The sequence below is a fragment of the Polyergus mexicanus genome, unplaced genomic scaffold (assembly GCF_030449975.1).
Source record: "Polyergus mexicanus isolate NDT 795.1 unplaced genomic scaffold, iyPolMexi1.0 SCAF_20, whole genome shotgun sequence".
Taxonomy (NCBI): domain Eukaryota; kingdom Metazoa; phylum Arthropoda; class Insecta; order Hymenoptera; family Formicidae; genus Polyergus; species Polyergus mexicanus.
Window position 1 is genome coordinate 5,270,928 of NW_027223340.1, and position 24,406 is coordinate 5,295,333.

The 24,406-nt window shown below is 34.7% G+C and overlaps 3 protein-coding genes across 7 annotated transcripts in view; 1 reads left to right on the plus strand and 2 right to left on the minus strand.

The window, feature by feature from the left end:
• Window positions 1–31: 31 nt before the first annotated feature.
• Rps25 (ribosomal protein S25) lies at window positions 32–1,453 on the minus strand. 2 transcript variants are annotated; one of them, XM_070311847.1, is made up of 3 exons: window positions 1,352–1,453; window positions 538–630; window positions 32–337 (listed from the first exon to the last, which is right to left on the minus strand). In XM_070311847.1, exons 1-3 carry the CDS (start codon window positions 1,352–1,354, stop codon window positions 74–76), a joined length of 360 nt encoding a protein of 119 aa, XP_070167948.1. In that variant the 5' UTR covers window positions 1,355–1,453; the 3' UTR covers window positions 32–73. The 2 variants fall into 2 exon arrangements, with proteins under 2 accessions (XP_070167948.1, XP_070167949.1); XM_070311848.1 differs by lacking the exon at window positions 1,352–1,453 and adding an exon at window positions 1,252–1,320.
• Window positions 1,454–1,455: 2 nt separating this feature from the next.
• On the plus strand, window positions 1,456–5,389 carry Znt86d (zinc transporter 86D). The gene is made up of 2 exons (XM_070311846.1): window positions 1,456–1,819; window positions 2,357–5,389. The coding sequence occupies exon 2, from the start codon at window positions 2,400–2,402 to the stop codon at window positions 3,483–3,485; it is 1,086 nt and encodes a 361-aa protein (XP_070167947.1). The 5' UTR covers window positions 1,456–1,819; window positions 2,357–2,399; the 3' UTR covers window positions 3,486–5,389.
• Window positions 5,390–5,671: 282 nt separating this feature from the next.
• The window catches only part of LOC138941749 (uncharacterized), a 197,541-nt gene continuing 178,806 nt past the window's right edge, over window positions 5,672–24,406 (minus strand). For 3 of the 4 annotated variants that reach the window (XM_070311636.1, XM_070311637.1, XM_070311635.1), the window contains 2 exons: window positions 11,541–11,750; window positions 5,672–9,487 (listed from right to left, as the gene is read on the minus strand). In XM_070311636.1, coding sequence (XP_070167737.1) covers window positions 8,849–9,487; window positions 11,541–11,750 — 849 coding nt within the window. In that variant the 3' untranslated portion in view covers window positions 5,672–8,848. Of the gene's footprint in view, window positions 9,488–11,540; window positions 11,751–19,422; window positions 19,680–24,406 lie in introns of those variants that run through there. The other variant, XM_070311638.1, reaches the window with a different exon arrangement.

Here is a 24,406-nt window from a genome sequence, read left to right on the forward strand (position 1 = left end):
ATAAGATTAAAGAATTAAAAATAATGATGCATTTTTATAAGTTTCAGTTTTTTATTAAATTGACTTAAACATATTATACTGCTGGATCATCTCCCTTAGTAGTACGCGTATAGATAAGTTGTGCATGATGCTGCACAACTTGCTTGATCAAGCCCTTCTGCTGAAGCTCTATCAGAGCCCGTCTGGCGAGAGATCCTCTAATTTTTAATCTCTCGCTAACAATCGAAGGTGTAATCAATTTGTACTGTGGTACTTCTTTTAATAATTTTTCATATGTCGGTTTATCAAAGAGTACTTGATTATTTAATTTGTCACGTACTTTTCCTTTCGACCACTTCTGCAAATGTAAGAGGGAAATATGTTAAAATAATTCTAATATTACAAAATAAAACATTAAAGATATATAATTTGAATCTCATCCACTTCATTAAATCAGATTTTGCTTTGACAATTTAATAAAGTTGATATGTATATATTAAAAGAGATGAATTGTTTGAAATCTATTGCAAAATCATATATGACACAAAATTAACAAACCTTCTTCTTAGCTTTTCCACCAGATCCACCCTCCTTCTTCTTCTGGGTTTTCTGAGGTTGTTTGGAGGAACCTTTCGTATCCTTTTTGGGTGGCTATAATAATAAATTAAACATAAGATATATTCACAACAAGACAAAATTTGATTACTTCCAAAGATAGTAATCAGACTCATTAAATCAGTGTTTTACTGTCATAGTTATCTAGCAAATACTTAGTCATCATAGAGATGAAGAATTATACAATTTAAACCGAATATATATCTTCAATATTTGAAAACAAATAAAAGAATATATTAGCGGTATTTTAAAGATGTTTTGTATCGTCTAAAGTATATTATATTTTTTTATATATTAAAATTGATTTGCATATTATTTTATATTAATGTTAAATAACACAAAAAGAAAACAGAAAGAATCGCTCGAAATTTATAGAAACATTAACACATACAGATGTATACGTTTTGCCGAGAGTACTAGTATACTTAAGACAGGATATATTTCTATTAATATAATTAATTGTTCTTTAATTGCATCTTTGAACCACCAATATAGAATCGTTATGTCTCTTCATAAAAAATATTGCACTTCACATTTTTTCAAAACCAAGAGGATTATATATTCAATGGATTGTGTACAGCACATGGATCCTTGGACAGGTTACATTCCTCATTCATAAACGAAATCGCATCCAAAACATTTTCAATTTATATTTACCATTTTACGAAAATCTTTGCGCTTTTAGGTAATATCCACGGATTTATCTTAGGATTACGGTAAAAATACTCTTCGGAACAATTTACACGTGGAAACTTACCATGATGGCCGATGATCGAGTGAGAAAGAGAGCGGAAGTTAGCCGAGCGCCATGTCGAATGTCACGACGACCGTGGCTCCATCTACGACGACGTACTACGTTGATCGAAATCGCGACGAAAAATCGTGCCGCCAAAAGCCACAACTACACGCCATTTCGATAAATTATTCCGATATGTGGCGAATTTCATTTCGCACGCGAACTTCTTCCAGTACGTGACGCATCGATTTATCCGTCAATTCGTTACTCATTACCTCTCCCCCCTCCCACACAGTCTCTTGCCTATCTCGCAAGGGATCACATCAAGTCAGGAGTGGCTACGAAGCATGGCGCTCCATTCTTGTGTATCTCGAGCGCGATCCGCTTTTCCGTGCCTTTGACAGTCAGCATGTGTCAAACGATCGGTGATTAACGTCGCCGAACGTCGCCGAATTCACCGTAGGCTCGAATGGTCCATCGCTGAAAGAGGTGAGTCTAAAGAGGTGAGTTGCAGGTTATGGTTTACCCACCATTCTCGTAGACGTGTCACCGCATTTGCCGTACACGCAACCGGACATACGCGCAATGTGTGCGTACGCGTGTTCTCCAATTAATAGTATTGTCAACAGCTGGAGATGCTGTACGTTGTGACTTACGATCGATTCAATTAATTACCTGTTTTGATAAACAATAGTAGTGGTAGTGAATTATATTAGAGTTAATACTTTATCTCTGATTTCTTCATAAAAATATTTTCGAGTTCTCGAATATTTCAATAATAGGTATATTTTTATGTTGAAAAATTATCTTTAGAAATTGTGTAAATTCTGAATAGTTACTTTGATAGAGAAAGAGTGGAATAATCTACGGGAACATATGTATGTGTTTTTTATTTTAAAAATAATTATTACTTGTGTATCTTGAAAAAAATGTGACGATTATATTATTATGCACAGTTTTCGAATCTTATTGTGATGTTCTTTTGTTGCTTTGCATTTTTTCATATGTTTAATTTTTTCCTTATAGGAGAGATTTTGGCTTATAAGATTGACATCGGGGCAATTATAAAATGCTGCCACTTTCGCACAGTCCACGTGATTCACGTTCCAACTTCCGCAGTAGAGTGAAAGAGAAGCTGTTGGGTTGGAAACGTCTCATCTTTTCCGATCCAAATACCCGGAATTTATTCCTGTTTCTGATTCTCAACTTGTCCTTCGCTTTCGTCGAACTGCTATATGGAATATGGACCAACAGTCTTGGCCTCATCTCGGACAGTTTTCACATGTTCTTCGACTGCACTGGTTTATTGTTTGGTTTAGCGGCATCCGTCATTACAAGGTGGAGAGCGAATGAGAGATACTCGTTTGGATATGTTAGAGCCGAGGTTTTAGGCGGCTTTGTAAACGGGTTGCTCCTTTTATTCATAGCCCTGTTCATTATGTCAGAAGCGGTGGAGAGGGCAATCGAACCGCCGGAAATAAAACATGAGAGACTATTTATGGTTTCTGTCTTGGGACTTATAGTGAATTTAGTAGGAATATATGCATTTCAACATGGACACGGCCATGGACATGGACATGGACATGGTCACAGCCACAGTCATAGTCATGGTGCGAAAGGACATCATGGTCACACCCATGACAATCACTATTCTCTCCTGAATCACAATTCTGATCACCATGTCGAAGTCGAAATGTCATTCAGTGGGACAAACTCGCAAATCATGAAAGGGGTATTCCTGCATATACTTGCGGATACGCTCGGCTCCGTGGGAGTGATCGTGTCGGCAGTGCTGATGCAAATGTTCGGTTGGATGATTGCCGATCCGATTTGCTCTATGCTCATAGCAGTATTGATAGTGTTAAGTGTAGTTTCGTTGATGAAAGAATCGTGGGAGATACTTATGCAGAGACAGCCGGTAGCTCTAGATCACATTCTACCGCAGTGTTACAACAAGGTGACACAGATACCTGGCGTGTACAGCGTACAGGAACCACACTTTTGGACATTGTGCTCGGACGTGTACGTCGGATGCCTGAAATTGGAAGTAGTCAGAGAAGTGGATCCCAAATCTGTCGTGATAACGACCCAAAAGATTTTTCAAGCGGCGGGCGTGAGACACCTTACGGTTCAGTTAGACTATGCTCCTATGTGATCTACGAAAAGCACGACGCGCATTGTAGAATATTCTTACAAATATACCAGAAATGTATTTATCTGCGGGCTTTGCCGTGAGGAGACGAGAAACACGACGGTGCCACAAATTGTCTTCGCCGCGTCAAAAGTCGGTGATTGTACGTTTTTCAACGGCAATCAATTTTGTCTTGGACTACAGATCGTTTGAGAATTGTGTATGCCTTATAGAGAAACTTTGCTGATACAGTATTGATCGAAAAACAATTCCTAGAAGAATACCAACAAAATCAAATTACTAACTTAATCATTTTTAAAACGCAAATATGTACAATTAAAGAACAAATCTATTTCTCATCCAGACACATTAGATATGAAAAAGATCAGTCAGTTACATCTCTTCCAAAATCTTTGAATAAATATTGCTATTTAACTTTATACAAATACTTCACTATTACCAAAATGCAGGCTTATTTCTCTGTTTGTACGAACTTTTATTTGTAACTAATTGTCTAACTAAGCATTTCCGATCCAGGTTTAATTTAGCTCTATCGTAATGTAAGAGCAGCATTGCTTAGATATTTTATTTTTGCAATGATACTTTAAGGTGCATCTGTAAGTATATTTTTAATAAGACCTCTAAGACAATGTGAACAAAAGAATGTGCTGAATTTTAAATAATTTGTCCACTGATTTATTATTTATATAGAATTAAATTATTGTAAGCTTGTAATAACAAATGGCCATAGCAATCTGAGGACAGCTGTAGAAAGCTAGTCATATCTGTGCAAGCAACAGTGGAAAATATGTACAGTAAGTAATATAACATAATGAAATTTTTGCCAAGACTTTTACATAACAAATCCATTATTTTATACGTTGATCTAAAAAAAAAAAGATTGCAATTTGTATTTTCCGTCCATGCTAAGTACTATCTTCCTTTGTTAAAGTGATATATTGAATTAATAAATATATAACTTAGCATGTGTGGAATATTTGTTGAATAATATTGGTTGTATATAATATACAATTGCTGAAGATAAATTTACATTATTTATATATAATTTATAGTTATAACTGTGTTATAATTATAATTATTAGAAATACCGATATTGTAGCTAAATAAAATATTTATTGGAGTACTAAATTAATGATGAAAGATTGAAGCCTATAAAGGCATGTAAGCCAAGAACCAAAGAGTTCGAAGGAAATTATATGTGTGTGTTCTTTCTCTTCTAGAAAATATTTTGTTTTTAATTTACAATTAAAATTTTTTTTTTAAACGGTATCGTTAAACGCAATGTTCTTTTCTAAATTTCTTAATTTCACGCACACAATTAGACACGGCTCGAAACATTTAGAGTAACAATGACAATTTCATCGCATTTCTACGAGGTAGACTATAGAGAGATCGATAGGAGTAGCGCGACATTTACATACATATTCTACATGTATCATGTTAATATACATAGATATTATTCGAGACATTACTTCCAAGTATAACACAGGTCAAATTGTTAATTATTATGTTATGAATAATAGGATATGAAATTATTTCGGTCGCTATTGACTTCTGCAGAGACGATCGTGTTTATATATCGCGATATTAGATGCGATGATTGATTTTCTTTTCCCAGACAAATATGATAAGAGCGAATACTTGTATAAGACGCATGAGAGAATGCATCATACTTTGCGGATTTGTTACGTTTTTCCAATATCTTCGTTGTATAGACTTATGAATGCGCGGATGCGTGTGATTATTATAAATGGGACATGTAAATATAATAAAGATACATACTTACAATAGGCTCTTCAACCCTTAGCAATTCATAGCTTGCATCTGATGTTTGTCAATTAATGATTATTATCGGCGCTTTACAAACATCTGGGACACGAATTTCTTATAATTCATAATAAAAAATGAAAAAAATTACGTGATATTAATCTATTAATATACATATACTACATATGTTAATAAATTAAACATGTAACTTTCATTTATATATATAATATTCATAAATATATTACTAGTTTTAATCAACATAATATTATTATATTATATTGATTAAAGATATAAATTTTTCCAAAATCTTCCTTTGCACATCATTATTTTTTAAATTTTAATAATCGTATTCATACTTTTAACTAACAATAAATCGACTGCAATCTTTTTGTCTTAATGATAGTCACGACAATATAAAATAATTGATAGTTTTAATATCGTATCTTCTTATGATAAATTCCCTTTATGCAAGTTTACTTCGCATTTATGTCAAGCATTTGAATTGTGAATTGCATGATTATCGTGTGACACAAAGTTCTCAAACACATATTACATTTATTTCGAGAAGATATGTGTATACACATATAAATACATAAATATTTATAATAAAATTATTCAAGTTGATTCTTGGCACGTGCGAGTATATTGGGCGCTCGTCTCGCAAGTCGCCGCGGTTTTAATCGCTTGACCACGTAACTAATATATATTTGTGTATGTACTTGTGTGCGCACGTATGCGTGAAGTGTATATATATATATGTGACCATCAACTTCAGTCTTGCCGAGTGTTGATTTTCTCGTAAAATGGGCTCACAAATGTTAACAGATCGCGCGGTGTTATCTCTTTCGCGGCGCGCAATATAATCGCGAAGAAATTCTTATTTATTTACATAGCAAACTATCAAAAATGACAAAATTTGTCGTACACACGCTCGAGCGGGAGTATTTAGTTTCGGATAATAAAGGATTACGCAGGATGATGCTGTACGTCTTAGAAAAGCATCACGAAAAGGGAGAGAAAACTCTCAACGAGTACTGTCCTGTATAAGCGCCAGAGAAAATCCGAAATCATAAATCAAAAAAAGCAATGAATAGTCTTGTGTTTTTTGATATATCAGCTGTAATTTTGTTCAGTAAAACAAATTCATTTAATTATAGAATTATTTTCAGACGCGTTTTGTTTTTTTTTTTCAAAATTTCAAATTGAAGAAAATTTCGAATTGATTATAAAAGACATTTAATATAGAATGTTTAAAAAATGCAATAACTTTTTGTTTTTAAAAAGAAATTAAAACGTATTGAAATTGAAATTAAAGCAAAAGCAAAACTTTTTTTTAGTAAGACTATTATAATCGAATTCTCCAATAAAATTAAGATTCAAAAATATTTTTGTGTATTATTTTTATAGCTTCTCAAGTATATATATCCTGATCTATAATAAAATTTTTATAACATTTAATATATTAATTTTTTTACAGTATATATTATATATGCATTTGTTAAAACTGATGTCAGATTTTCGATCGGCGCTTTATATAAGGCGGAACTCAAAAATCAACAAAGACTCATCCCTTCGCGTTTCGCCGAGTGCTTTCTTGTATTTTTATTAGTGGTTCCAGTTGAATGGCAGTTATCGTTGGTGCAATTGATCACGATCGATCATCTATTAATCGAAATTACGTTGCGCGCGTAACTCGTTCTGCAGCTCACATGTAAGATACGTTTTATTATTAGATTCGTAGCACAATCGCACAAGAACGACTTTCTAAAATGTTTGCGCGACATTGATAAACGGTACCGAAGCATTCGTAGTTCACATCTAGCGCTAAAGATGATTCGGACGTCTATTCACGATGAGATTGGAAGCGATCTTTTTTTTCTTTTATTAGATAACGATATACATATATTAACATCATTAGCGCTAAATGCAGCACGTGAAGAATGCGGATCTTCAAGTATTACGTTTGGCAGTTATCTTAGTTACAATAATTAATTATTTTATACAACAATAGCTTGCCTCTTCTGCCAATATGTGTACCCCTTATCTTAGAGAATTATAAATGTTCGACTTTCTTTCCTTTCACGAAAAACGCATAATATATATGTAATATGCGTGTATGTGTGTTTCGTGTATTCTACCGCGCGTTTAAAATTTATTCTATAAAATTTCTTCAAATCCCCAACAACACGCCACCCGTTCGGTAAAGCTACCGCATCTCCTCGCCGATCACAAATGACAGTCGGTCGTAACATTTAATAATATCGTGTGACGATCGTGTGATCTATATCGCTAAATAATATATTACTCTGGATCGTATCTTACATCTCCATCTAATAACAACGAACGGTACTTATGTAATTGCAACAGCCTCTTGTTTTCCCGCTTAAATATTCTTCTCGCCTCGCGATAAGTATTTCCGTTTCCCCTCGTTCTTTAAAAAATATTAAAAAGGAGATTCTTTCACACACACGGCATCGAACTTTCGTTCATCCAACAGAATCCCAATCGATTTTTTTAGATAGATTCTAAGAATAATAATGAGATTTATTCACAGAAATCCACTTATTATAACTATGATGGATTATATAAATAAAATATGAAGCAAAAGCGATTTTGCTCCTATTCATTAAAGCGAATATTTCCAAATATGTGATTGAAAATAATATAATTTCTTCGCTTGAAAAGACTTTATTCGTATAAGGGATTGTATAGAAAATATGCGAAAACATGTAAATGAAAAATAAGACGTATATTAGATGAGATGATTAATATCGACTCTGATAATCATGCGCTACTTGCAAGCTAGTATTTTTAGAACAATCATGCTTTTATTATTAATTTATTAATATCTGATAATGGTGCTTACAAGCTAATATTTTTTGTTTTTTGTCTAAAAGAAATATTTATTTTCAAACAAATTTTTTTGCTCTCTTGCTATTTGGCATCATTTTTACTCATATGATTCAATATCGATGGTCAATGATATTCATTTTGTTAGAAGCTCACTTTACATAACAAATTTCTTTGTGCTTTTTTGATACCATTAGTTTCATGAAAACGTTAGATGAGCGAAAATACTTACCGTTGTTATGTTGAATCGTCCTTGAGAGCTAATAATCGCTACAATCTATAGAGTCTAATATTATAGATTAACGCGTCCCGAAACGCACGCGCAGAAAACGAAATCACAGTAAGATAAATATCCATAAAGTTAACCCGCATTTCCTCTTTTATATCCCCTTGCATTTTCATCTCTTCTTCACCGTGCGTCACACGATTGAAATCGACGTTGATTCTCGCTCGATATATATCCGATATATTTGTCTTTTCTAGAAAATCTGTGTTATATCTCTGCTTTTTACCTCTTTAATTTTTCGTTTGATTCTCTACATCTTCTTCGGAGTACGACCTATCGACTTTATTTCTTCTTCTTGTTCTCTAGCTCTTTCCTTCTCCCTCTGGATTCTTTTAATCCCACAATCTAATCTCATCCGCGAAGAGATCAAAACATTTCGTTCGATCGACTCTTCGTTCTTTTCTTTGCCTCGTGGCAAATTATTCCAGGGTAACTTTCTCCAAAATTATCACTCGCGATGTCTTCATTTCTTCTTACCCCGGCCGCCCTTCTGCATCTTCGCGATCTTCAGGCGGCAACTAGGACCACCGGTATAAACTACTTCCGTTCTGCCACCTTCCTCGGCCGCGGTCACCAGAGCCTTCACCGATCTCACGTGTACGTCTTTGGCGCTGATTTCCAAAGCGGTGCCGGGGTAACGATCACGCACGCATTTACCGATATTGGTGGCCTGTGTCTCGGTAAGCTCGACGCCGTCCAGGCACAACCAAGTGAGGCATTGCAGATGCGTGAGGATCGTCTGTACGAACACGTGCTCCATTTGTACCCGCTTGGCGCTGTCGGTGACAATCAGGCCGTTTGCCCTGAGGAAGCTCAGGCCGCACAATTTGAGATACTTGGCGATCTGCCGCATCGTGCGATCGCTGTCCTCCAGAGTGATCCGCCAAAAATTGATCCGGAGCGATTGCAGACTGCGAAAATGCGCCGCCAGGCAGCAGAAAAATTGCTGCAGTATCTTGTCGTCGATGAAGAGCAACGAGCCGCTGCTGCCGCCGATCGTCGACTTGTCCAGCGATAGATCGAGCTCGCTTAGTGACGTGAAACCCGCCAGGAACGGTAACAGCAATGGTCCACGCAGCGCCAAACGATCGTTCACTGTCACCTGCAATCAGAAATAATTTCCTCGGTAAACCTTATCAGGCGCAATTTGTTTCCCTCACTTTCAGCTTGAGAGACGTATAAAAAGAGAGTATAGGGTGTCCCTCAGATGTGGGAAGAAATTTTTCGTTTCTATGAGTTTTCTAAATACTTTTAATTGATTTTCTTAGTTCTTAAATGACAAGCGATTGAAAATAAACCCAATAAACTTCAAAGAATATTTATTTTATAGTGAAAATTTATATTTTAAATAAAATTTAATTTTTATAAGAGTTTTTAAATTAAAATTTTTTCAACAAAATTATACAATTTTTTTTTTTTTGCTTTTGAACCTTAATAACTTAGGAAAATCAATCTTAAAGTCATGAGACAGAATTTAAACTAGTTTAATCTTCTCAAGCTTTTAATAAAAGTGGATTAGATTAAACTGTTGCATCAAACTCTTCAAGGAGAGAGTTAATTAATAAAGATACTTAACGTCAAAAATTGAAAACAAGCGAAGATATTTTTGTTAAGAAAAAACTGGACTGTAAATTCGTAAAAATGAAAAACGCGCCTGCAAAGTTTGGCATTTTATTTTAAAGTCACCCTGTACAGAGGAAGGAAAGCAGAATCGGGAGTCGCGTAATGCGGAGACAACGAAGACGAATGTCGAGGGGGTTCGGGGTTTCGTCCTTTATTTATCGCAGTCATGGTACAGCCGATTGTAATTGAGCGTTGTAATAGAAAATATATGAGTTATATAGATAAAGAAAGGAGGGCACACAAGAGAGAGATTTGGCAAACAGTCCGGGAATTGACATTTCGAACGTGAAAAGAGGTAGATACTCTAATATTCATCTATTCTTTATAAATGTACAAATAAATATATATCTTTTACCAAAATAAGTAGCTAAAATTATATACGTCATATTCAAACATATCTAGCATTAAAAATGATTATTTCTAGATTTTATTTGCGTGTCATACGTATATTATTCCTATAAAAGATGAGTTTACCGGTGGCTGCACTATGATATAGCTGACTCATGCTTGCATTTTTCAACCTCATAAAAAACCTAGATGAATTCTTGAACAGAGATGCTTGGGTCGGAGTTTCTTAAGCAGTATCCTTGGGCAACGATATTAGACAAGGAGACAATATCCGGGATGTTACGGGATAGTCCAGCACGTTCACAATTTCCTGACTAGGGTCAAAATTATCAGGGAAAGGAAGATGATATTAGACTGGGGGAACACGATATTCGGTATTTCGATTGGCCTAACCGATTTTCTTCGTGACGTGTTTCATGAACCGTAGCGGAGATTCATTTTTCCAACGGATCATCTCCGTGAGATAGAAACCCGGATCACGAACTGTTCCGCCCTGGATCGAGGCGCGAGTGTATCTAATGGATTCTGCGAGATCTCGGAAACACGATAGGTATACAGCCTTATATACATTCAGGGGAGCTCGGGTAGAGAGACGGATGGTTACATCTGCGTCTACTACTGATACCGTTATACTACGTGTGTTATCTTCTTGTAACTATACGGATATTCGCATGTAGCGCACTTGAAGACATGTAACCGCATCAGTGGATGGGCAAGCTTCGTATGTTAGTCTAGTATAATGGGATTGCATATGTGATTAACCGTCAGAGTTGTTATATTCTGGGACTAGATTCATAAGCGAGTTTGTAAGCGAGTTAGGCCATTTAATAGTTTCTCTTCTAATTATTTTACATACTCCATTTCGAATAATATTATATAAGATAGTTCGGTGTCACACAATAAGTCTCTTAATTTTACCATGTAAATCGTGATCTCTTCTCACATAGTAATATATTTATCAATATTACAAGCATTTGAAATGAAAACTTGAAGATAAGAAAATTAATTCTTAATTTTTTAAATACTTTAATTAATTATAAAAATAAAAAAAAAGTATCATCGGTTTTTATCCTTCATATTCGAATCTTTAAGAAATTTCAATGACACTTGTACTCTTGAATATTCCGACTATCTATACTCCAATTTTCGGAGCTTATACTTGAGAAAACAATAGCCTCGCTCACCTGGAATCCCGCTAGTCTGAGGAAAACGATCGCAGGGCAGGCCGGAGGTGGTGCGGCTCGGAGAAGCTCGGCGCCGGCATCGTCGCGACGTCCTAATCTCGCCAACGGACCCTCATGCACCGCTAAATGCAAGCGTGCGTTGCACAGGCTCAGTTCACGCACGCTCGTGTATCTCAATAACTCGGAGAACACGGCCAGGCTATCGGACTCCTGTTAAAAGCAGACAAATTAAACTACAAGGATACGATCATATATAAAGATAATTATAAAAAATCGCTTATATATAATTTACATTGATTATATATGTTTAAAAACAAAATAAATAATTCCCTTTCATTTATATGAAATTTAATAATTAATTTGAAAATATTTATGTTTTTATAATCACTTTCGAACGTCTTTACTTTTATTTTTCGTATGTCATGACTTTACTTGCTGCTGCTGCTGCTGCTGATTTTCTAGAACTATATTGAAACAGCTGAATTTTGGTTTTTATTTTTACAAGAGAAGAGTGTTGAAAGTATTAAAAATTAATGATTTCTGAGCAAACGTCAAAGATTAAAAGAGTTGATTCTAAGCCTTAATCGACTGGCTTTTAATTATTAAGGGGATCCTGGACTACCGACCGAACGCAATTTTTTGAATTTACCATTTGTAATTCTGTATAGCCATTACAAAAATTGGTAAATTTCAAAAATTGCGTTCGATCGGTAGTCCAGGATCCTTTTAATATACAATGTTTTTTACACAATTCATGTAAATATAAGTTTTTTTTCGATCAATTACTAAACTTATTAATTTAATGAGTAATGCAGGGTTTAGTGCAGCCGTCAGTTCTGCACTGCCTAAGATGCTCGCATTAGTTTACAGCTAGTGCGCTTAAACGCACTTTACACATCACTATCTGATGATGTTACATTATGTTAAAAGCGCAAAGTGGTTAATGCTCCCTTTAAATCGCGCGTAAATAATGCGGACCTGCGAAAATTTCGACGTCGAAATCCGTAAGCGCGCGGCATCCGCGCGGCTTCGGGTTCGCCGGAGCTTCGGTTAATCCTATACACGGTGTGTCGTATCTCATCGATCCTCGTACCCGGATTACTTAGGTCTCACTCGACCTAATCTGCCACGAGAATGCCGTTAAGTCGAATGAAGAGCGTCTTAGCTCGCGCTTCGTCGTCGCCGACGATCTCACCGACTACACGTCGACGATATTACGTTATTCCGACAATAAGACAACGAGAGAGGAACTGCGCAATTTGGATTATACGGGCATTGCTGTGCATCGCCCGGGGACGGTAACATGGGATTAACGAGGCGATTAATCTACCAAAGTCATCTTCTGCAAATTAATCAAGGTGCTCTCCGTCGCGAAGACGAATTCGTCGAATTTGCCGAGAGAAATTTTCCATCAAACTCTTTCTCACAAAGTCTCTATCTCTAAAGCGTTTAAACTTCTATTAAGAGTTAAATTAAATGCACTATCGAGTTAGATCTCCTTTCTCGATCTTATCCAAGACGAAGGAGTGAATGGAGAAGGATTCGGAAGCATGGCGGAGACATGCATGCTCGTTCGATCTCGAGCCATGAGAGCGGGACACGAACGATATATTGTAGCTTCATTATGCAAGAAACGTCGTCACGTACGGGAAGCGCATCTCACGGGAGTTGGCGAGCAAGGAGAGAGAATAGCTCGCTTCTTTACGGAAAACTATAGTAAGCAGAAACCCCGGCTGTTTGCCCAGGTTACGCGCCGTACATTAAACACGTGCGTTCATTAATAAGTTAGTTTTACTTTCGAACCTTATGCGAGATTTATGCGAATCTCAAGCTGCGTAAACCAAGTTTGATGCGAGAGTTGTGCGAGACGCTGACAGCAAAGTTTTTTGAGACGATATATACTACGTGATTGATCCATCGAACGCGATTAATAACGAGATAAAATGTTCTTATCAATACTTTTTAATAATAAATACTGAAAAATATTTTTAAATATATTAATAAAAATATGTGTGTATTTCTTAATCATTTAATGAAATATAATTAAAAATAAGAGAGAGAGAGAGAGAGAGAGAGAAAGAGAGATTAATTCTATTTTGTATTACGTTAAACAGAATAATATTATATCAATAGAATATCAATAGAATATTGATATTTTTTTTTTCTTTGCTGCAGAATTTATCTCTCTTGGAGTAATTTAGCAGTAAGTAAAATAGCAGAGCTATGATAAACAAACGTACTAAAAAATTCTATGAAAAAGGCGAAATTGCGGCAAGTGCTAAGCAAAAAGCACGGAATGAGTGTAAAAGTGGCGTTTTTCGTTAAACCACGACACGAAAAATCCTTCACCGTTTTTTCCTCTGGAAGCTTTTCCGTTTCCCGGATGGAAAAGCTTCATCGTACCTAATGTGACGGCGAGAAAGAGCCGAATTTCTTCAAGTTAAATCAAGCTTTTTAATTGTCCTATATCACAACAACAACAACAACAATATCTTCTTTTCCCCATAAATGATACACAATTATTAATAAAGCGTATCATCTCATAATATAAATAATATATTTCTATTTTCTTTATAATATATAATATACAAAAATGTATAAAATTAATTTATTATTAATAAAAAGAGTTCTAAAGAGAGTCGAGATCAAACTAAAGACTCTATAATGGGTAACGTTCGATATAGATATTACAGATGTACTTGGCTAACGCGAAGTGAATAGGCAGCAGTATATTCAATATATTTACACTCGGGTTCAATATACATTCAAATAGATCCCACGCATATGTCAGATTAATTCAGCTAATTAACTTAATCAATTAACTGTGTACCGTGTATATTGATGTCGGCGAATTCAGTTAATTTACAATCGCTACTCTCCTCTTTGCATGCGCATATCTTCATCTCGAAAGAGTGAACAAAATGCAGTATTTATTTTTATTCTATTATGACACAATTATTCTTTTTTATTTTATTGCAAAAAAATACATTAGTTTTTTAAATAAATGAATTTTATTTTATTTACAATAGCGTTATTATTTTGTTTAGAGTACAATATTAAATCTGCTGCATTTTGCCATCTCATCTACATAATTACGCTCTTGCGTAAAGGCTGTAAAAACGTTCGTCGGTCTTTACTCCTTTTTTTCCGACGGCGTTTTGCCCGGGAGACGGGGGTTGCAAAAAGAGGCACGTATGTCGCCCGTTGCGTACCACACACGTGTGAGTGTCCCTCGTAATTCACCAACGGGGATTTGCAGCATATGGAACGCGCGATACCGGCTTTTTTACGCACCTTGATCCTTCTTCCTCTTTCTCCACTTTCTAGAAACAGCGGTCTTTTTTTTGGCAGAAAATAATTCCGCTGGCGGATCGTCAGATTTACGAGGGCACTCACTTGGCACTCCAATCGAGCGTGCCAAGCGACTGGAATAATGCCGGGAAAATTGGCTGAAATTACGGAAAAATTACGGCGTCCCCGTGGGGATCGTGTAATGAACCCCGTGACTATCAACGACACAGACCCGCGGGCATAGGATTTTTTACGATTTTCGACTGTATATGACGGTCCTGGTCTTGTCGGTATATTAAAGTGAGTCTGCGTTTTAGCTGATATAACAAATTTTCTACGTGTAGTATATTTATTAAAAAAAATTAAATAATTACGCGCATGTAATTACGTGTTACAGTAAAATGTGGGTAGCGCGTCGCATTGTAAATATTCTGGATAATTATATATGTATTATATGTATAGTATGTAAATTTTTCCAAAATTCATATATTGTTGCGTTAAATCGGTGATAGAAAGGAATGGATGGAAACAATGCAATTTGTCAAATTTTTTTCGCAACTCGTCGAATTACTATTACATTAAAATTAAACCATTGATTTCTACAAAGCCAAATCGCTAAATATCAAAAATATTCAAATAAAAAAAGAATGTTCAATAAAAAAATGTTCAAATATTCGAATTTATTACACGCATTTTTTTTTCTCTCGAACCATGTAACAAATTTAATAAAATCAAATTTATATAAAGCTTGTATATTTATATAAAAAGCATGTATTAAAGAATATTATAAATATAATTCGCATCTGTAAACCGAGAGAAAGACAGAGAGAAAGAAAAGAAAGAGGAGGAGAAAAATCGAATTCTTTTGTACATTATATCAGAGAGTTTATATAATTTATAATATTTTTTTTTTCTTTTTTTTTTTTAGGGAGCAGCTGGAGATGAAAGAGTCAATTTTAATTAACTGTGAAAGTATGTTACGTTCACACGCGTGATCTGTCGCGCAAAATGAAATCAGTTCTGTAAATCGAGAATTCATTCGGTAATTACAGCGCGTTGCGCATATATATTTTTCGGTTTGTTGATTATCGGTGACACGTGTCTGCTTCATAATTTATGTCATTCGCGCTGGCAGCATTTTACGCGGCGCAATGGCCTGACGTGTCTTCGGGATCGGGACAGGATGGCGAATAATGGCAGAAAATTGGGACGGAAGGAAGCGCGGTGTTTAATAGTTTCCGACAAAAATTGATTCCCGCTAATTGCGTATAATTTTCTCTTTTCGCTGGTTAGAAATTATTTTACAGCTTCACGGGATGCCGCGACTGCCTTTCCAATAAATCGATGTAATTTTGACGCATTATTATTAAATATCGTAGCTTCTCTGTTCGTCGCATGATAAGATGGATTTTGTCACTGACGAGAAATATATTTGTTTCCCAATTTTACTTGTACTCAAAACTATCGATTATTATTTCCTTGATAACATAGTAATTAATTATTTCAATTATTATTTTCCATTATCTTCTTAGTTTGTAATAATATGTAATAGAATCTGTATCGTAACATTAACAAAATTAGTTTTAGACATCTGTATAGATATGCGATTTTTCCTACTATATTATTTTAGAATTTTTATATCAATAAAGTGATTCTATTATAACTATATCTCTTTATCATAATTTTACCAAATTATAATTGATTTTTTTAGCAAAACTTTTCATTTATCAAAGCAGTATTTTTTTAACATAATGCTTATTAAAGATTTGTCGAAATTGATAAAAGAGAATACGTTTGTTTTGTTACTAATTTTCGTTCTCGAAGCTTATTTTCTGAAAACACTTTAATTTTCTACAATAAATTACATCGCAGCCAGATGTTGCGCGACATTTTCCCTGAGAAAAGCCTCGGCTACAAATTCATCGCGAAAGCCGTAAGTTACGACGAGAAAATGCCGTTGGCTGTGCGTTTCGCTCACGTCGTATCTTACACGTCGCGCTAAAGTAATCAATTCTTTTGTTCGCGTTTTCTATAGACTGGCGTCAGACGCAAACACCGTGTGTCAACTTTGTGTGTACCGCGTATGAAAAGGAAAAGCGGCGGAAAAGGCGAGGTTCGCGTTGCAGGTGCAACTGGCCCGTTAAATTTTATCAGGATATTCGCATTCGTACAAGGGTCGCCGACCCCAGCATTGTCCACGCCGACGCGATTTAATATACGGCTACAAAATATTAAATCTCGCCCCATCGTCTCGCCTTTCGCGCCCAGTTATACTCCATGCGTTAGACTTATTTCGCAAACACATCAAATCTCGGTCCCTCAGTGCTCTAGAAGAAGCAAGTGGACAATGCTCGCGATGGTCCAGAATTTTTTTCCATTGTCCAGTAAATTTATGGCCCGTAATAATTAATGATACGTAAATTAAAATAAAAAAACTCTAAAGTAAGTTACGGAGTGTTTTTACAATTTTATAATATATATATATGTTAAAAAATATAATAAAAAAATACGATTTTTTTATAAATAGAATAAAAAATAGAAATTTATAATAATACTAGAATCTAGTATAACAATATAGTAAGAACAAAAATATTATCTTTAATAGACATTTTACTTTTTCAACATAATTTATTTACCTAGAATTTTTCAATATTATATCCCCCTCCCACATAATTACATACGCACAGATCTTTATGATTCACAATTCCTGACGGCTCTTTTCGAATGATAATCGCTGGCCTTGATTATAATGTGCAGAATAGATGGTACCGGTCAGTGGTACGGGGATGATTACTAAAAGCCCCAACAGACCGCATTGTTTATAATCGCATCCTCCGCTCGTTATATTAAATCTACCCCTTTGTACGATATCAGTGAACGGCCGAAGAGATTGTCCGGTTGTGCAATTTATCCGCCATGTTCCGCGAATTATACGCTTGGACCGGCGTGTACGTTTTATTCTCAACATCCGGGTGGCTTATACGCGTTAAGGGTGGATCCGGATGTAGCGGTTAAGGGCAGACGCTTAAAATAGAACGTAAGCTGTTGTAAGGATAGGTTGGACATAATGGCGCGGTCAGTGATTCGAGACAAAGATTTCTAATTTCGAGATAACGTCTTGATCTCGTATACGTATAGTTATATTTCATTGGTGATTCCAGAAGACAGTATCTTTTATCCTAGAGATCGTGAATAAATTTTTTTTGTAATAGACATCGAGAATATATAAAAAAAAAATATTTAAACTTTCGTTACATTTATAAAACAATGAAGAAATTGTAGATAATAGTTTTGGGAAAGCGAATTATATTGAGAATTTTTAAATAGACAATATTTATGAGTAAGAAACCGAGAGTACAATTTAGATATGTCAATGTATATTATTTAATCTAATGTTTATAATTAATTGTGATTATATATAAATAAAAAAACAATGCGATGTATCCCAAGAATAAAATTCCAATCATTCGTAGCTTCAAAAACTTTCGCAATATTCGTCAGTAAAATAGCATGTCAACGTAACAGTTTGCAAAAGAAAATTTTTTTAAAAGAATTATATACGAATATGGATATGGTGAATATAATAATATATATAAAAATATAATTATGTTTAGGTATTCGGAGATGCGCGCGTACACGATTAAAGAGTTAAAATTCCAGCGCGTGATTCTTTAACGTCCGAGATGAGGAGAATAGCGGCAGATATGTCAGCTGACTCGACATTCTCATGGAAATTTTTGGCGATACGTCGTCCGTGAGTCTCGACCGGGATCGTCGTCTCCGAGGATATTCGGGATGCGGGCGGATTCCGCGGCGAGGAGGGAAAGAGAGAAGGAAGAGAGAGGCAGAGAGAGAAAGGCAGTCGGGATGCTGGGCGAGAGGACCCGCGTAATTTATTGCGAGCAATATTACCGACGACACGCCGAGCAAGCGAGATGGGAAAAGCCCGTGTCGCTCTCTCGTCCCAGAAATGTATTTTATAGCGACCGAAGATGGAGTTCTAGCTACGGCGCGACTCCGCTTACTACTCTTTCGAGTCGACATCGGATTTAAATAAGTCGATGCAAACGTCCTGGTCTTTATTCACCCTTTTCTGTCTCTATATCGTATTACTCGTTGCTCGGTTTATATTATGCTTTTTTACACAGAGATTTTTTTATTAATTGCACGATTTGTTTTTTGATCGGCTAATATTTTTTCTCATGACAAAATGTGAGAACGTCCACATAGACTTTTTATTTCGTAATATTAGCAAAACTAAAAATATTTATTATAATCGTATAAAGTATCAAAAAATATTAGAGGCATATCATTCCATTATACAAGATGTTCAAAAAATATCATTCAATATTTATATGATAGATAAGACACACCATACTAAGAATGAGATATAAACATTTTTGTATGTAACATCATGGGGTCTGTTTTTTATAGCTAAACTGACTGTACTAGTTTAGAGTTAATTTCTTTCTCTCCACATTGGAAGAAGAAAGATAAGCTCTGAACTAGTGCAGCCAGTTCAGCTATAAAGAACAGACCCATGATTGACTTACTGTGACTTCTACATGTCGCATGCGATGTTTACCTCAATCTTTATAAACCGAGTCTTGAATGTCCTCGTTCAATTTCCAAACATACTTTATAACAGAAGATTTCACCGGCGATCAGTCAGCTGTCATCAACTGGTGATTGCGGATCTTTGCGATTTGGTGATTACACTTGTTACAAAGTACCGTGCTGATCAGCGTGGAATACCTTCGGTAAATATCGAGACAAAGATGTAGACAGATTATCTTCTTCTCACGTCGCGTTTACTAAGATTTTTTTACTCAGTATAGTGTGTCCCATCTACAATATAAATATTGAATTTTATAGAACACCCTGTATATGTATCATTCATAATTACGTGATATTGAATGTCACGTAATTATGAATGATTATGAGTAAAATTTTAATATTCTACGATGCAACACAATATATATATATATATATATAATATCATTTCTTTTTATAAATATAGTATATATTTCTTTGAAAAATAACAATATATTATATTTATTTTACGTCCGATATATCAAATAAATAAGAAAATATATGTATACATTTTATATAGGTAGAATGTTCTCAGAAATGTATACGTTTGTCCGTTCTGATATTGCTAAATCCCATTTATGCCGGTTCGATATTCTATTCATTGTCGTGTTTTATTTCCTCGTCCACGTCGCTTGAATGTTTTCATGTCCATTCCCACTTCGACGCTGTCGCGCTCCCTTTCATCTCAGTCAGGGATTTATATTTTTGATCGATACTTTAATTTTTGCCTCCCACAGCACTCTTTCGTTTTACCCATTTCAACCTATTATCCCCCTTATTTAATCACGCGATAATTGACGCAGTAATTAACGTGTATATCAAGAAATTAATGGTACGTGCGTGGTTTGAAAATTTAATTAAAAAAATAATAATCAAAAAAATAAAAAGGTAAAATTGTGTTTTATATATATATATATATTAGATTACATTAAAAATCCATTTGTTTGTTATGAATAGAGTCGTAATTAACTAATTGTCGGTAATTAAAAATTCGATAATATCAAAACAAGAAAAATTCTTTTCGTAAAAATTTGACAAAATTAAATTTTTTTTTTTTTTTGTCGAAGCTTTCAATGTTCTAAATGTGTCTTATTGCTATTAAAAAATAATATTTATATTTCTTTTCATATTTATTGCTATATACTTATACTTATCTAAATTTATATTTGACAAAAATTGTGTATTTTTAAATAAATTATTTCTTATTATTTTAGAACTTATTGTTAGATAAGAATGCTTAATGGATTTATTTTGAAGGCGCAAATATATGCATATTATTTTCTCATCGATCCAATCATTGATCGCTTTTAATATGCAAGCGATCTTGCGCATTTTAGCATCTTGGAAAATAATAAAAAAAGGAATTACCGCGCGTCTGCGAATAAAATTGAGTAGAAGAGAGAAAAATCTTATTCGATAAAAAGAAAAAAGAGAGTAAAGTATGAGATAAGCTAGAATGGCCAGAAAACGGAGGAAGAAATCGGGCAAGAAGAAGCGATTCTGGTTTACGATAATCGCGCGCGTCAGCTAGTTTTTCCTTCATTTTTTAAAAATATATATCTTATGATTTTTACGCTCGTATGAATTAAGAACGCTCGCGCTAAAATATACGTGTGATTGTGATCGATTACGACGAGACTCGCAAATGAGTCTCGCATTTACAAGCTACAAAAGAGATGCGACAACCATATAAATATTACTTCCTCCTTCCTGTCTCCTGAATTTTCTGTTCTCGTTGCTCTTCTAATAAATTTTTTTCTTTTTCCACTAGCAGTTTCGTATCGTCTTATTAAATGATAAACTGTTGTTTTGAGAATTATCGTGAAACGGGCAACATTGAGTTTTTTGTTAAACTATTTGTTGTATAGAAAGCATTCTAAATCTTAAAAACACGAAACGAACTAGAAGCTCGTACATTAAAGTTTAAAGAAGTCTAAGAGCATCCTTCGTAAGAAATGTAACGGCGACTTTTGTAAAACATGATTTATATGTATGCAACATTATTGTATTGTAATAAAATAATTCATTATTTTCATTTTTAAATTACATTAATTCTAGATTTAACAACATTCTCTCTTCACTGTCTACTTTTGCAGATTTTTCGTTTACGATTACAATATGTTAAATTGCTTGTGACATTTTTTAAAATAATATTTTTAATTAATCATTAAAATTATTCTTTCTATTTTGTAAATAGAATTACATTACAATCACGTTACAATATCATATTATATTATGAATGCTGTTTTAATTTTATCATAATTAATTCCATTGTATCTTCTTTCTCCGTCATAACATAATTTTACATTCGCTTGTTCGGTTTCTCCAAGTTTTCAGATTAAACAGTCAGATGTACTAAAGGAAAGTGGCGAAAAGTGTGACACGATTCTAGTTAAAGTTTCTGTTTCATTTAGCGAGAAAGGAAAGTAGGAATCGGGTCGTAAAAGCAAAGTAGAAAACTAATAAAGTGCTATGAACAATGCAAGCGATACGTTACGACAGAAAATGAAATGGCACACTTAAATAACATCTAATCCCGGAAGCGACGAATCCGCGGGATATGAGTCGGCTGAGAATAACCGTGAGAAGTGCGAAAGACGACGATTATTAAAATCTGAGCGTTATCTCGAGTTATACGACATGGTTGCGCATAATAATGATTAGATCGCGAATGCAAGCTGCAATGAATGAAAGATTTGTGACCGTTAAATTATTATAAATGATATTTCATTGATGAATTATTACAAGTTGCACCTAACGCTGTGTATTTCAATAATTGTATATAAAGCGTCGCAATTTTAAATCTCAATGGCATATATCCTTCGATGAAAATAGTTCTTAATATTCAACATTAATATTAAATATTTTGACAATTGAGCCTCTAATTAAAATTCCGAGAAAATAAAGCTTACTTTTTTTTTGTAAATAATTATTTATAAAAAAGAATGAATAATGGAGGAAATCATGTATATTGTTATTTTTAATTGCGCCTTAAATTTTGAAAACTTTTTCATCAGTAATTTAGAAATTATTAATGTCTTGAAATATTTTGGTTGAAACAAGAACATTCATCGCGAGAATTGCTTAAAGAATTTTTTATCGAAATAAAATCAAATAGTTTTCCAAAGCTCACGTCACATATCTATCTTGAAAAGGCATAAAGCTATGCATATACTGACTGGATATTTCGAATAAATCGTGCGTGAATAGAAAACTCGTCATTTTCGCGATAATTCTGCTGCTATCAAATCTGGATGAGCGAAAAAATTGCCGCCATCGACGGAACAATCGGTTATCACAAAGCGATATTCAGGAGGGTTCGAAAAAATCCCGCGGGAGAATTGTGTTTTCGCATTTTCATCCTCAGATTTGAATAATCTCTTGGAGAAGCAGAGAGAGAGTTTATATCTCGTATCTCCCTACACAAAAAGAGTTCCAGGATAAATTCTGAGTGTGTACCGTCGATATGAATTGTGCGATTATTTTCTTCCTTATCGTTAAGTACAGTTATTTCGAAGAAATTGTCGAATCGATTTTCGAAAGATATCAAACTAATTTAAATATGTAAAATCAGAGAGAAACAAACATAAGATTAAATAAAAATATCAAATTAAAATTTGAATTAGAATTTATATAAAAAAAAAGAGAGAGAGAGAGAGAGAAAGAAAAAGAAACTACAAATAATAGATTTCTCTGAAACTTTAGAATATTTATAGGTGTTACAAAAATGAAGTTCAATTCTCTTCGTGTTAAAAACGCGCACTTAAAGATCCACCCTCACGAACAGACCACGGAGTAGTTTCGCCATTAATAAACGAGTTGAGACAATGGGGTCCGGACCGCGTAAGAGCAAAATAAATTGAAGGTATCTCCAGTGCCGCTTCCGCTCGGTACGTCGAGCTCTCTAGCCGACTGCTCCGTAATTAGTGAGCGTCTAAACAATACTCGAGCCATCTTCCGGAGACCACCCCTCGCGCACACCGCGGCCACCCTTCCTTTACGCTTCTCTTAGCGCAAAGCGGAATCGCCGATAATTAATTATTGTAGGGCGTGTAACTGTTGGGATTATTCGCGGCCGCGTTCTTCTTCTTTCGTCTTTCCTTCCCTTCGGTCCCGATTTCAGCTGTTTACAGGCAAGATCTTCCCTATCGCTCGCTAGTCGTATCATGGCGAGATAATGGCTCGTCGCCAGCAATTCCGATAGGAATGCGGCCAAGGACAGAGAGAGACGGATAATAGCAGCGATTAAAAAGACTACCGTATATAATTCGAGACGCACAATGATGCCTGTTACGTTATTCGCGTATTTGTATTTCATCTCATGTTTAAATTTAGCCCTCGAGTCACAATTATTTCACAAATGAAAGATAATAATAACACATTTTTTTAATAAAGAAGAAGATTGATTTTTTCTCTCCCCTTTTGATAAAGATTATAATTTAAATATAATTCAAAATATTTAACATCTTTCACATTCATGTGCGCATGAGATTTTAGATAGAGTTTCCATATTTTTGTAACGCCGTATTAATAAAACTGGAATCTTTAAAATTGTTAAATTTTCTATTTCATTCCCGCATTTTCAGTGTCCTTAGTCGTTCTAGAAAGACGATTTCAAATATACGCTTCAGAATTTCATTATGAATGCGATTAAATATCGAGCGATTCAACGCACGAGTTTGTCGCGTCGTACAACGGACGGAAGCAACCGCGCTCGTTAGCATACTTTGAAAGTCTTTAATTGCAACCGGAAGTTTACCGGAAGCTTGGCGGTTCACAAACAATATTCACCGGGTAAATAAATACGCGACAAACGTGCGACGAGGTCCTGCACGTTAAATGTTGTTACAAATTCGTTAAATTGAATTTCTCGCGGAAGGAAAATTATTGTCCCCGGATGCCGCGAGTTCTTTTCTTTTCTTTTCTTTAAAATTAAATAACTAAAAAATAGGAATATATATTTTTTTAACCGTTCGAGATAT